Source organism: Perna viridis, chromosome 3 (genome assembly GCF_037379345.1).
Source record: "Perna viridis isolate PV_CMFRI_1.1 ecotype Kerala chromosome 3, ASM3737934v1, whole genome shotgun sequence".
Taxonomy (NCBI): Eukaryota; Metazoa; Mollusca; class Bivalvia; order Mytilida; family Mytilidae; genus Perna; species Perna viridis.
The window spans coordinates 48,484,370-48,499,833 of NC_142447.1; the positions used below are offsets into that span (position 1 = coordinate 48,484,370).

Consider the following 15,464-nt stretch of genomic DNA (forward strand, 5'->3'; position numbering starts at 1 on the left):
GTATTTATGATCCATGAAAAAACATGGTCGCCATTACTAAAACAGAAAATAGGGGTCTGAAGGCATTTTTTTGGCAAATTATCAAAAACCGTTGTCTTTAGCAAAATTCTGGCGGAGGGTAATATTGCTCAGCACCAAGAGACCAATCTTTGCTGAAATTTTCAATACAGTTTGTCAACTGATGGAGGAGTTATGGCCCCTTGAACAGCTTTTTTGGCATTTTTCGAATTTAAAACTTTGATAATCTCTTCTCAAAAACCATTTTATAGAATTCAATGAAAGTTGGCATATATGATATCATGCACAAAATGACCATTGAGATTTTTGATCTGTGAAAAAATTTGGCGGCTGTTACTAAAAATAGAACATAGGGGTCAGAAGGCAGTTTTTGCATAACTCAAAAACATTTGCCTGTAGCAAAATTTTTGCTGGGTTATTATTGTTCAGAATCATGAGACCAACCAATGCCGAAATTTTCAAAATAATTTGTCTACAGATGTAGAAATTATCACTCCTGAAACAATTCTTTAAAAAATATGTTTCCACTTGTACAGCTTTTTTTTCTAAAGCCATATTAGATTATTTAATGAAAGTAAGCATATTGGTTCTTCAGTGTATTGTGCTTGAAATGACTGTCTCATTCCTCAATTTTTTCAAATAAGCAAATGGTGAACCAGGTGAGCGATTCAGGCTCTCTTGAGCCTCTAGTTTCTACAAAAGTTTATCCAGGCCATCTTTATTCTTGGCTTTTGACAATGACCTTAGATATTGTGCAGGTGGATGAATTTCCTTTTGATGGTGTAATGCTTATCAGCATAACTTTGACCTGAAAGTAAATTTTTGCTCAATTTTTATATCCCAGCTTGAAAAGCAGGAGGTATATAGTCATCTTGCAGTCAGTCCCCAGTTCTAATCTCCAACTCTCTAAAACTGCTGAAAAAATTCTAATTCTTTATCATATGATGCCATTGTGCACCGCCTATTTTATGCGTTTATACATGTACATTGTATATTATTTTCAAACTATTTAACTTAATGGGGACTATGGTTTTTTATCTGGATAAAAAAATGTTACTTTTATTTTTTTTCTGTGGAAAAGTCAGAAATTTATTTTATATTTTTTAGATCCAAACCATCGACAACTCGTGAAACAAAGTGTTCTTTTAACTGTAAAACACCAAATTATTTATTTACCAAAATTGGAAATTATTTAAAAAAAAAAAAAAAAAAAAAAAAAACACATGACCCTTTCCATGAGGCAGTGTTTCTTGTAACATGACTAACTGTGACATCTTTACACATTTTTTCAAGAGATTCTTGTCCAGCCATTATTATTTTTTTACCTAGGCTTTAGTTTTTGGCATGTGGATATGCCATATCGAGGTCGTGTATGATAATGACGTTCATGTGAATTTGACTACAGGCATCAAGGTCTAGTTGATGCCTTTTTATCCCACCTGGCCTAAAAGGCTATGTGAGCTTTTGTTATCACTTGGTGTCCATCATTTGTGCAAAGGAGGAAAGCAATGAAGGGTCTTATTGGCCTAAAATTCATCTGAAAATTAATCATTAAGTGGTGAATGATTTAATTGTGACTTTGGAGACTTGAATCCATCACAAATGAGAAACCATAAATACTGCTGATAATTCTTGCAGAAATTTTGCTTGAAGTTTACCAATATTTAGATATTCTGTCAAATTAGGTACTTTTTGGTAACCTTCTGGTTATAGTTTTGGCAAGGAAATGGTGTCTGCACAACAAACAATTTCTTATTTAATGAGTACATTTATTATTACATACTGTACTTTATCACATGTGAAAAAAAAAAGTTTTTTCTTGGGTGTGGACATAGTTTTCTGGATGTAAATATACCCAAAAAAAAAACCAACAAAATTTACAATTTTCCACAGTTTTTGCTAAGTGATGTAAATTTGTGGCACCATTACAATGTCATTACAATGAACTTATGCAACAGAATATTATTTTTCGTTATATTTATATATTTTACTATGTTACGAACAACTGATATGTTATTAAAACAAAGTTGATATTTTGAGGCCATATTCAGGCTCTTGGGCCTCCTGTTTAAGGCATAAATAAATCTTCCACATGTGAAAGAATCAGAATTCTGTATAATGTTGCATATACTACTATGATGACATACATAAGAATTCTGTGTAATGTTGCATATACTACTATGATGACATACATAGGAATTCTGTGTAATGTTGCACTCTGATGACATACATAGGAATTTGACTTCTGAATTCAATTTTAAATTTATGTTTATGTTGTTTCAGCTTTTGACTACCTTCATCTGTTGATGAATTGGGGAAGGGTGACATAGTGTACTAAAACCTAAACCAATTCATACTAGTAACATGCAGGTTATAAATGTCTTAAACATAAATTGAACTTAAATGACATTGTGTCCTGTTTTCTGCGGCCAAAGTTATAACAGATGAGTAGAAATTTTTTTCTCTGGAGGTAAGAGAAAAAAAGGGGGTAATCATGGGTGCTGAATTTCAGTTTATCTTTTAGACATTAATATTTTATGGAACCGTCAGTTAAATAAGAAAACAGATCCATAATTGACACTGAAAGGCCTGTGTGTCATTGTTTACTTTCTTCACACTCACTGTGGTTAAAAGTACCTGTATATTTCAGCTGTAGAGACATTATTTCAATAATATGAGAGAGTCTTACTAGACAAACAATTGCTGATTACACTTCTAAAATCTAGAAATTCAGATTTTTTTGAAAGTAAATGTCTTAGTTGCAGAACTACAATAATCTGCTTACTGAGTTAGATGCTTTACTTCTGTATTTCTTTGGTTACAACAATAAAATGTTCTGTGTGTGTAGAAGGATTTTCTATTATGTAAAAAAATTCAAATCAATTTGACTATTACCTCATTTATCCCTTTGCCTAAAGGCATTGAGCCATTCAGTTTGCATGTAAATGTATGTACCTCTATTTTTTTTTTTGGCTGAAACTAGAGAAGTTTCATGGGAATGATTTTAAATTTTGTATGAAGCTTTCTGTATGACTACGTACTATGTTACATCTTGGTCGCACATCAATATCCTGATAACAAAATTGATATCGTCACTCATTGATGAGGTGAGGTGCTTACAAGCAAGAATAAGACACCTAGGTATGATCATATCCCTTTTATTACAGTTTTTTCTATGAAATGACATAATTTGATATCATGCTATGTATACAAAACAGTTACATATGACTAGATATAACCTACAGATACTTAACATTAATAGCACCGGCCAATTATAAACCAATTTACAAAAATTAACATAGAAAAATGCATAAGATTATATCAAATGTTACAGACCTTTTCATACAACTGTACTGAATCATACAGAAGAAATGCATCTACATGTAAACAAAGAACTGAAAAATAATAATTTATGGAAAGCTTGATAATATTTTATATATCAAGCAAGTATTCAATATCACAAACATACAGGTAACATAAAAACAGCAAATTTATTTTAACCGAGGGTTTTTATCAAATTTTTTTCAATTACATGTGCTTTTTTAAGCTTTTGACAGTTAATCTGTAACCTTTGATGCTGTTAGGAGATAAGTATGCTAAGGAACACCAATTATAGTGGAAAGTGAACATGGCATTTCTAATACGACATTCCACGTACACTATGATAAAACACCAGGATTCTATATCTGACAATTTTTTCTAGAACTTGAGAAAAAAGACTTGACATTATATTATACACAATATGGTTTTCATCATTGTGCTCAGGAAAAACTACATAATTTAAATGGTAGTTCTTGTAAATGGTACATAAAATCATCAGTAAAATCATCTAAGAATAAAATTTTACTGGCCATCTTAAGGTATTCTTTACTTGTAAAATTATCATTTGTCCCATTAAAGTAAAAATAATTCATAGATTCTATGTCCTATGCTTTCTCCAATGCTGTTTGGTAGAGTACCTCCCTGGGACAAGCTTTGAATCTAGAATCTACAAATTCTTTATAAAACCAACCCTGCTGTACAAAATCTATGCCTGACATAGCTGCCATTGTTCATATAAGTGTTAGTACTTCACTGCCATGATATGTATTCCTGTTAGCCAACAAAAAACGGCTACAAAAAACAACAGCACTTTCTGCCGAAGTAAAAAAAAAACTAATTATAGATAAAAGAAAAGGGTCCATTATCTATGGAACATAAATCTTTGGATAAGATTACAACAGTTTAAAGCATAAAAGAATAAAAACAAGGAATTACAGATAAAAAAATCAACCATACAATACAGTGAACTGTGAAGTGTTCAGTTTCTTTTAATCTAACTACATATATGTAAAAAAGATTAAAAAATAAATATAACACTCAAAACTAGTATAATGCTGCAAGTAAGAAATCACATCATAAAAAACATGTGAATTTCTATAAACCAACCTACTAGGAATATTTTGTCAATGTAAACTGTGTACAATGTATTACTACAACAGAAAAAACAATTATTTTCAAGATTTAGAAATGATCAACACACCATCATTTTTAGTATGATAGAAAAAAAAGTAAGCACCACTTCCAACATTGGAAGTCAGTCAATAGATGAAATATATAAATTAATTTTTTTTTTAAAACTAGCAGGTTAAGTAATTGTACATTTTTTATTAGTGTTAGTTCTATTACAGCTAGTTGAAATAGACCTGTTCCAATTTCAATACAAATTTAGGTTGGATAGTGAGTGATATAAATAGCTCTTTAGGTAGAAGTGTGTCCTAATTAACTACCACAGAACACCTGTGTGATCTTTAGGACACTGTTTTTTAAGTTGGAATAGCTGTCAATTATGATGGTGGATGGCAAATTTAAAGGCTAAGGTCATCATAATTGACAGCTATTCAAAATTAAAAGACAGTGTTCAGAAGATCACACAGGTGTTCAGTGTGAGTTAAGCAAGACACGTTGGTATAATGTAGGGCAGATTTCTATCTAGAGAGCTATTTAAATTACTCACTAGCCTAGTTAGATGTGTATTGATATTGGAACTGGCAGTAATTCATATCTAAGTAGTATGATGTTAGTACGATGCATGAAGTTTCAATAATTACAGAACAAGGCTATGACAAATTTTAAGCTAGGTTAAATCTTCCTCAGGATAAAAGTTTTAGACCTAGTTTTTTCCTGAGTTCATTTTGATCATCAGGTTTAAGACACCATGGAGTCAATGCTGTATTACATTCCAACAAAACATTAATAATAGTAACAGGTGCTTGGTCAATAGTCACTGTCCTCTTACTGTCTATAGTATATCTAACAGATGTCAAACCAGTTTCTCTGTCCATTCTACTTGTCAACTGAAATATATATAGTACATGTAGTAAGACCTTGGTACTATTAACACTGTATTAAAGTAGAAGAAAGCAACTACAAAAATGTGTATTATTTGTTCTAATTCAAAGTTTTTTTTCATTTTGCTAATTCAAACTGAATAGGTGAAGAACTGGAATTTGTACAGTACCCTGTGTATTATCTCAGTTTATAGATCTTAATCATTAAATACAAAAAGCAACACATGAAGAAATCAGACTTCAATTTTCACAAATTTTTTGTCTGTAAAATATTTGGTTTTAAGATATGTTTGGAAATCAAATTTACTACTTCTTTAATTAGAAGTAATACTTATGTACTTTTAATGAACATATAATACATACAATTGTTTGATTGAAGTATCTTTTGTTGTCTCTTGGTCTTTTTTGTCGAATATGAACATGTCTGAAAGTTTTGTTCCCTGAATTTATCCCTTTTGGCCTTGTCACCTATGATAAAAACAATGTAATTCTGAATTAGAATACAAGAATGTTTGGATCTTATTTGAGGGCCGATACAACAATCACAAAATTTAAAATTTATCTGCAAATAGTTGTATGATAAAAAGGATAATCAATTGGTTAAATACTGTGAATAACCAAAATATAATAACTCATGCCAAAAACGCTTTGAGATTTATTTAGTGTATGGAACAAGTTCTGGGACTTGGCACAATTAAGATATTCAGAAAAAAATATAAATAAATCGCTTAATTTACAACTGCCTTAAATATCTAAACACATCTTTTAACATCCATTATCACTTGCACTGAATGTTTTCTTGCAGTTAATGCAGTTAATATAACAGGAGTCCTGTTTTCTATAGTTGAACACAGATAACTGTGGTTATTCATGTACATGTACTTACATTCAAACCTGCTTTTGTCATTCTAACATAAAGCTCATCATCTTCTCTTCCCCAACCCCAGTATTTATTTGACATACCATTCACCTGAAATAAATCAATGAACTAGATTTATGGTCATTGTTATGAAATTAACCAGCAATTCTATAGCCTTTCTATTCTTGATTCAGTTGTCTTGAAAGGGACTATAATGTAATATACTACAATTTAATACTACACAGATTTTACAGTATTTGAAAGCATGCAGAAAATTGCTTAGACGTCATTGGTAAAATAAAAATATATGAACTTTAAAATTCATTCTTTCTTTCAAATACTTCTTGATCATCATTCCTACCTTGATAAAATGAAATCGGTTGAACAAGAGAATACCACCAACAAATTTTTTGTAATGGTATATTGGGTGTAGATCAGGTGATGCTACATGAAAAGGGCCTTCTTCAGGATAACCATAAGAAAGGCCTTCTGTAATAGGGAGTAAGTCAACATCATGCATAGCTATATAGTCACAATCTGTCCCACTCTCTAAGAAACCAACATTAATCAATGAAGCTCTGTTAAACCTGAAATAATCATGTAAACACAGATTTAATGTCGAGAAAACCGTCAAATAAAAGGACCATAGTCAAAATATCAAACTGGAGCAAAAACACCGTAATTCTCCTAAATGTTCTATTATATTCTGTTCTTTATTATACCAAATGCTGTACAGCATATTGGTCAATTGACAAGACAGAAGTTTTTAACACATTAATGTAAATTAATCATGTACATATAAATGCAATATTACAAACTACCAAGTAATGTAACAGTAGTATACAAATAACAAATGTCATACATGAACTGCTTTAAGAGTGTTCAATTTTATCAAAATATATGAGTTATAACTACTGTAATGTTAACTATTTTATATTACTTTGTCTATTATGTTTAAATATGGTGTATTTTTCTTAGATGCTGATTATATATTTAACAAATTTCAGCGTAAGAAATATGGTGACCCATTTATTTGTTTGTGTTTACAGCCATATTTAAATTTCAAATGTGGCAAGTACAATGATAAGCTTTGTTATAGTTTGAAATGGTCTAATTGTTAAAGAAAAGCATTGAATAATATAAAGGAAATTAAAATGGACTTTGTATGTGCACCAGACTTCTTGGATTGTGACCACTCTGCCTGTAATAAATATGTTCAAATTGATATGATTTTTTTTTAATTTTGTTTAAAAATTGGTGTCATTAGAGAATATTTGTGAAGTTTAATATTGAGCTTGTGCTTCTTTGCATTTAATCTGTCTATGATGCATTCATAGCTTTAGCTGGGTAAATATTCACAATGACTATCTGTGACATCCTAAGATTTCCATTTCATCACTAAAACTAATGGCAAAGTTATGTTTTCAGATACTATTCATACTATAAATTCACCAATTATGGAATTTTAACAAGTTCCAGAAAATTTTATTGATGGGCCAAAATCTGAGATGTCTGAGAAGCAAGATGTCTGGTATTCTTCAAGTATTACCATACATTACACTAATGTAAGGAAAAAAGTTTGACATATCAACAAAACAAAATACCTGTAATTATCTATCTGGTTAATAACATATATGTGATGACGAATTTTCTGCTTGTTCAAATATTTATGTATGTGCGGAGCAAATTCTAAAAGCTCTTCAAATCTGTCTCTAAATGGCACTATTACTGCCAACTTGTGTCGACCCCATGATTTATCGTCACCTCCATGATTCCTGAGACATGACACATTAGGCATTGCATTGGTCCTTGGTTTCTCAGTTTGTATTGCACAAGATGATAGATAAAAAATGATAAAACAGCAGACAATTATTCCTGCCAGAAACAGCCTTATGAAAAACAATTTCATCCATCGTCTAGCCATACATTTATGTTTGTTGTTCTTCTAAAATCTTCATAATAAGAAAAAACATTGCATTTAAACATAACAATAATAAATACTAATAGGATAATTGGAAAGAGTGAATAACCAAAATATGACAAGTGCCAACAACCCCTCGAGTTAAATCTTAATGCCTTCTTGGTGTTCTGTGAAATCAGATCGAAAGACATGAGTGGGATTTTCCCAGGAATGCAATTAAAAAAATTAAAAATCGGACCAATAGTATAAAAAGGTGTGGCCGAAATTTGTACCCCTTTAACTCCAAAATGGTTAAAGAAAGGCCTACTCTGTAAAAAATTTCAAAAGGAACAAACTGTCATCTGAATAGTAATAGATCAGATCAAAAATAAGCTTTTTCTATCAATTCTAATGATAACACCTATTTTCACTTTTTAGCCCTTATTACCAAAAGGTGTTAGGCAAAAAAAAAAACGCCAAAAACTATAGGCCCTCTGCCATGTTCCTAGGAACAAGGTGTAAAAATGTCCAAAAAAAATTGATAGGATTTATTCATGTTCTCATAAATAAAGTTAATGGATACTAACTATGACAACCACAACAACAAAGTGATACCATTATACTGTCAAAAAAAAAATTTTGCAGACATATAAAAACAAAGATCAGTTACACCTTTTAAGAATTATTGTTGTCAATTGTCAGTCCATGAAGATCAAGAAAAAAGAGCTTGAAAATCTTGTAGAAACATCAAGACTGGACATAATGACAGGTACAGAGCCTTGGCTAACAAAAACATTCAATTTGATTGAATCAATCATCCATCGGAAATATTCTATTCTAGGATCATTGACTATTGTTAATCCTGAAGGGTTTACCTTCCCAGATAAACATCAAATGGCTTATTATGCATCAACTAACATTTGCAAAAAGCTTGAATATTGAAAGTAAACAAATGATGTATCCAGGTATTTTATGGAAATGAGCAATAGGTATTAAAAAAAGGTTAGAGGTCAACTATTTTAAATTGGATCATTGTTAATGCAAACCAATTTAATAACCATAATAAGTTGGGAGTAAAAGTTGTTGATTGGTTTTATTAATTGGCAAAACCAAGATGGGTTTCAACCTGATATTTTTTAAATCATTGTAAAGGGTACCTCAGTGTTTGCATTTGAACCTTGATAGGGTATGCCAATGGAACTTTTTCCTATGGCTGTGTAAGATTGAATGATTGATTGTTGGTATTTAATGCCCAAGCAGCAATATTTCAGCTATATACAGGTGATGAACATGTAGCATGCCAGGAGTACCCCATTCTATTTAGTTGCCCTTAACAACAAGCTTAGCACTGCTGCGGGCCTATTCTTTTGACACCCAGACCCGCAGGGGGTGGCTGTGTAAGAGAAAATTCAGATGTTAAAATCCTTTACATATCTATAGGCTCTGGCGACTGCTACAAAATGTATATCAATTCTGATCTTCAATCTAAATTGAAAACAATGATTGAAATGCAAATGGATAACTTCTTGGCTCTTTTCGGTTGAAATGCTCCCATAGATTGTTTTTATTCTTTGGCTTTCTACATTTTCGGTTATAAGCATTCCCTAACAACTTGCATCGGCATATACATTATTAGTAATCTGAATTTCCTCCGACACTGCAACCTGCTCCTTTAAATTGATACTGATATTGATGGTTGTAGTGTCAGAAAATTCTTACAACCAGTTGACGTACAAGCATTGCTTCTTTCATATTAGTGAAAAATCAGTTACTTCTGTGTCTTGCGCATTATTGTGGTCTCAGGCAATATCACTGTCCTCGAGAAGTCAATTTATATTGGTAATGCCCTCTTTATAAGCAACTATTGTCTAGATAGTAACCGGTAAGGAACGTCATGTGCCTGTGAGTAGCATAGCATAGTAACAATAGGATTCTTCACAGCAGACGTCCATATAAACTTTGATAGAGTAATCCAGGAAACGAATATTTAATAAGTAACAAGTTTCTGGACTAAACGACTTCACATTTTCACGGGTATTATATAAAATACTAAATTACACTTGCATCTTTTTCTCTGTTGAGATGTACACCGGAAGATAGAACTTTTTTGCAAGACTAATATTAGATTTTATCCGGGCATCCGGAACTTTCGGTCTCAGGCTAGAAACCACTAATTCCACTTCCCATAGGCTTCTATGCTAATTTCACAATATTCAATGGCTTCTCTGGACTTTACCCTAACTTTAACCTGCAGAAGACTATATATCAGCATGATTCTACATATGCCAGCTCACAATCCTCAGAATGGCATGTGGGGTTAGCAGACTTGCAGTGCAGTACTGGTCACCGGAAGTGAAGGATCTATAAATAGCATGGGAAATCCCAGTGTTTTCACAAGATAGGGGTATATTTAGAAACCATTATGGAGATTAGGCTTCACATCACAAGAAGCAAAATCCACCTATAAAATGTACAGAAATGTTTTTCCTTTCAGAAACTGTTTAATTTTTTTAAATAAGATGAGAACTTTTTTCACAGCACTATGAGGAACAGGGGTAATTTCTGCGTAGGACTAATTTTGCGTACGTTCCAAATGCTCATTGGTTGAATTGGTGGTCTGTAACCTAAACTATTCCACTTCCCATAAGCTTCAATGCTAATTTCACAACATTCAGTGGCTTCTCTGGACTTTACCTTAACTCTAACCTGCAGAGGACTATATATCAGCATTATTCTACATATGTCAGCTTACAATCCTCAGAATGGCATGTGGGTTAGCAGACTTGAAGTGCATTACTGGTCACCGGAAGTGAAGAGTTTATAAATAGCATGGGAAAACCCAGTATTACCTATAAAAACAGGCAAAGGCAAAATTTAAGAGTGCGCACTATATTTTTTGCCTCCATGTTTTGATAAACCTGCTCATGAATATGTAATACAAGACTGATACCTTTCGGGAAGAGTTTCGTTTCGATATGAGAATATAGTTCCAACTTTGATGGTAGATACCGACCTCATTTCTTATATATTTTATGGGAATTTATTTTTCTAAAGTTTTGCCACGAATTGTAGAAAATAGGCCAAAATTACATTTGATTTTTTATTCATTAATTCTGACTTCAAGTTTGTGATTTTATCCAGTGTTTTTGACTTTTAACTCAATTCATTTGTTATGTCTACCTCATCTCCGCGTCATGTGCATTAATTTTATAAAATGACGGTGAATTTTTCTGTAATGTATATGTAAAACCCCATTTGTAGGTATCTTTGGGCCAGAGAAGTTTTATTCAGTTTGTGAAAGTGCATTTTTTAATGTGTATATTGAAATGCTCTTTAAAATTAATAGTGCTCTCGTGCCTAATGTTGTTGTCATGTTCGTTAGTATACATGTACATGGGAAAGATTTTATGTCATACAGTAGTCAAAAAGAAACAAAGAAAATAATGAAGAGTTAAATAACAGTTCACAAGCAACCAAATTGCGTAAAACTTTAATTTGTTTTTATTTCAAGCAGACTCAAGCTGCACGTCTAACGTTAATGATATTTTTTTACATTACTTGTCTTTATTTCTTTTAAAAACAATTAATTGTAAACATTCAAATCTTTGTCAAAGTATACGCATATTCTGTGTAAGAGTCATGCAATGTTTTTTTTTTTTTTTTTTATTTTTGGGGGTGGGGGGGGGTTATTTTACTGCTTATGTAGGGAAAAAAGTGCGGGGATTTTCCCGCCATTTTATGACAGTGCATTTCAACTAAACTTGACCTACCGTTGTCTTTAAAATTGGCAAACTAGAGATTATGAGGTATAAATACTTGGATAATTCAATTTTAAATTCATGTGACACATCTTTTACGCATTTTGTCTGATTCATAGATAGAGACATATTTATATGCAGCCACATGTTATATTTCGTGTGGCTGTTGTCTCTTTTACATATACACCATACCTATTCTCGTTATATCAAATCGGGTACGTACCTTTTGGGGTACCTTTTGTCATAAAATTCACAAGTTTAGATAATGAAAAGGTTTAAATATTTGTTGTTTTTTTTTAATAAGCGATAATTTGGCAGTAGTTCCCATGTTTCAAAGACCATATACGAGACCAGTCGCGTACATTCTAGGCATACATAGTTGTACGTATATTAGAAAACAACACCAATGGTCTATTCTTTCCCAAATCTTAAACGGGGGAAATGGTATGTAAATTATCATTTAAGAAAAACTCAATATAAGTGCAATTTATCACCACAAACATACTTATCAAAGTTTTGAGCCAAGAAATTTGTTTCCTGAAGGTGCTCTTACGAAAAGGACAGAACACCAAAATCAGACTTGGCAAACAAGTGTGTTAGCTACACTATATGCTATAAAAGACACCGGGTAACATCGGTCCGTCTATACACCGCAAAGACCAATCTTAGTGCTATAAGACCATAAAAGTAGCACCAAGACCCATAAGATGACATTTGTTCGAAGTAAAAATACTATCATTGGAAAGTTAATTAAATCAAAGCACCGAAGGTGCAGAAACTCGGAAGTCGCTTTGCGTGCAACCTGCAAGATACAAATGTAGGTTCCTGATGTTTATTTTTAAGCGATGTGCTAGAGTGACAGTCATGACATGGACTAAGGTTTGAGAATGTTTTGGTGTTGAACCCATATTTCTCTTGCAACCTGCAGCAAAACAAAACAAAACAAAGCTGTACACAAATATCGTGAAAATAAGGTTATTGCATTTGTTTACGTTCTTGAGACCTTTAACTTTAAAAAAGGCAGCTGAATATGTTGATTGTGACGCTTCTTGATAGAATGATTTTTATTATAATACTATTCACGGGGCAAAGTTAAAATCCAACACTACCCAAAGAGAGATAACTCCAACTAAATTGTATTAGCTTTTGGTACCAGTATCGCATTGCATATCCCTGAGCTGGTATATGTCAAAACATGGATGCTATAAAAATATAGTGCATTTTCTTTTTGCCTCTCTACAAACTAATGTTTTGTCAAAAGATATGAACAATGACTTATAAAATAGAGCAAACATCACACTGTAAGATGAAGAACTTTTTTAAAAGAAAAGCTAACATAATAACATAAAAATGTTCCCCTGAAAAGGGTGGTTTGGTGAGTGTAAAACGAAAGTGAAAGTAGGGAAAATAGCTATTTATAGTTCAAGACTACTTTTCTGTCCGATCTTCGTGGACTCACCCTATTTTCTTTGCGGGAAATAATTTTTTCACATGTCCTTAGAAATGCTACATAAGTTAAAGTTTTACTGAATCAATTTGCATATTTTTTTTTTAAATCCTAAAAATATGCACTTCACTATAGAAGTCTATGGGAAAATTAATACGATACTGAGACCTTTTACCTTCTTTGAAATTACTACGCGGCCAAGCGCAAAAATAGTTTGGCGTCTCGATTTACCCAGTTCGACAATATTTAGTTGAAAAATAACACTTAAAATGTTTGAAATATCATTCATTTGGGATATCGGTGAAATATTTAAAGCTTAAAAGAGAATCACGCATTAATTTGAAGAAAGCATTTCCGCCCGTGAAGTTATCTGGCGGAAGCCCTTTCGTCATTCTTATGCTTACAATACTCGAAGCCACTAACGTGACTTCCGAGTAAAAATGCCTAAATTGTACTGAATTTAATATAGTAATAGTCATTGAATCATTCACTTTTTTAGTTTTTTGTGCAAAATCCCCGGCACGTGCCAATGATCACGCGGGTGACAGACCGTGACCTCGTCTCTGATATCCATTGATCGTTGATTAGGGTCAATGATGCGTACAGTATTAACCGTTAAGCTTGGGTGTGGTGATTTTGTTAATCAGTGATAATCAAAGATAAAACATTGCAAGACAAGACAATTCTTTATTATAGTCTCACCACTAACTGACATATTATATATACATTTAAAAGCAATATATATGATTCTAAAAGTTAATAGTTAACATTTGTCTAATACCATTATTATCGATATACAAAACATATACATTTAAAACTTTATGTTGTCAAATTAGAGCCACTCTTTTCAAAGAGTTATGAGAGATTTTAAATAAGTAATTAAAATACTATATATATACATTTTCATTTTAATATGTTATATTAACAGAAATTACCTATATAAAATATTTCTTCTAGTTGATAAAACATCATTCAGATTTTGGCTGAATAAAAGAACATTTTTTCATCACTAAATAAAAATATGAATTTTTCATCATCAGTTAAATTATCAAAATTGTCATTAAAAGATTTAGCCCGAATAAAAATATCTTCTCTCAAATGTGAATACACAGGACAATGCAAAATGACATGTTTCTCATCCTCAATATTACCATTATCTATACATACATTATTAAAACACAATCTATTTTTACTCAAAATACCTTCATATCTGCCAGTTTCTATTTTTAATGGTGCAACACCACAACGAAATTTAGAAAAAGCACTTCTGTATCTACCAGGAAAACGTGTTTGTAAATATCATTCTACTTCATACCCTTGCTTAAAAATTCTGTAAGCTCTCAGCTTACTATGATTATTACTATTTAAATCATTGAACCATTTATTCTTAAAATTTTCAAAATTTATATTTTCTAACATATTTATAGAAATTTTGTTAAATATAAAATCTGTATTACAAAAATGGTTTACATTTAGCTCTCTAAATTTACTATGTACTCTAAAGTTCCAATTCTTTATTCTATTATTACAATTTCTATTTGCCCATAAAAAGACTTTTTTATTAAGTCTTTTATTACACATTTTTGTAAATCTTGACCACATTCTAAAAACACGTGACCACTGCTTGATTATACAAGACGACCAGCCCATATCACCATAAAGTGAAAGATTTGGGGTATATTTACCGACCCCCATAAAGAAACGCATTGCTCTATTTTTTTACAGCATTAATACATGAAAAGTCTCTACAGCCCCATATAGAGGCACCGTATTCAATAACTGACATAACCATTGTATCAAATAATTTTGTAAATACAGAATAATCAAAACCTCCATTAGCTTTATATTTAGCTATAAGTAAACCTAGAGCTCTACTAGCAGACTTGGCAACAGCCTTAGCCATATCTACGTAATTCAAAAATTCACTCATGACTAATCCTAGATATGTATATTTATCTACAATTTCTATCTTTTCTCTATCAAACGTAAACTTAAAATCAGTTCTCTGCAATAACTTTTAAGTTAAGTTCAATTTCTGTACATTGTTTCGTTATTATTTGAAGTTAAAAAAATATTTATGGAAAAAAGTTAAAAAAAAAAAAAAAAAACATACATAAACCTTTGAAAATTTACTCAGTCTTGAGCAATAAAA

The 15,464-nt window shown here is 31.6% G+C and overlaps 1 protein-coding gene and 1 pseudogene across 5 annotated transcripts; both read right to left on the reverse strand.

The window, feature by feature from the left end:
• Positions 1 to 3,160: 3,160 nt before the first annotated feature.
• LOC148622680 (beta-1,4-galactosyltransferase 7-like) lies at positions 3,161 to 10,221 on the reverse strand. Of its 5 annotated transcripts, none has more exons than XM_088572734.1 (6): positions 10,172 to 10,221; positions 7,812 to 8,159; positions 6,569 to 6,794; positions 6,235 to 6,318; positions 5,712 to 5,816; positions 3,161 to 5,354 (listed from the first exon to the last, which is right to left on the reverse strand). In XM_088572734.1, exons 2-6 carry the CDS (start codon positions 8,129 to 8,131, stop codon positions 5,151 to 5,153), a joined length of 939 nt encoding a protein of 312 aa, XP_088428860.1. In that variant the 5' UTR covers positions 8,132 to 8,159; positions 10,172 to 10,221; the 3' UTR covers positions 3,161 to 5,150. The 5 variants fall into 5 exon arrangements, with proteins under 5 accessions (XP_088428860.1, XP_088428861.1, XP_088428865.1 ...); XM_088572735.1 differs by having other exon boundaries at positions 10,166 to 10,215; XM_088572739.1 differs by having other exon boundaries at positions 9,880 to 10,205.
• Positions 10,222 to 14,284: 4,063 nt separating this feature from the next.
• LOC148622681 (uncharacterized) lies at positions 14,285 to 15,464 on the reverse strand (annotated as a pseudogene).

Excerpts from the sequence above, each read along its gene's own strand:
- LOC148622680 (XM_088572734.1), bottom strand. The coding sequence starts at position 8,131 with ATGGCTAGACGATGGATGAAATTGTTTTTCATAAGGCTGTTTCTGGCA. Across the intron at positions 6,319-6,568 it reads ACCGATTTCATTTTATCAAG|GTGAATGGTATGTCAAATAA; the intron begins GTAGGAATGATG and ends GATTTATTTCAG. Across the intron at positions 5,817-6,234 it reads TGACAAAAGCAGGTTTGAAT|GTGACAAGGCCAAAAGGGAT; the intron begins GTAAGTACATGT and ends TTTTTATCATAG.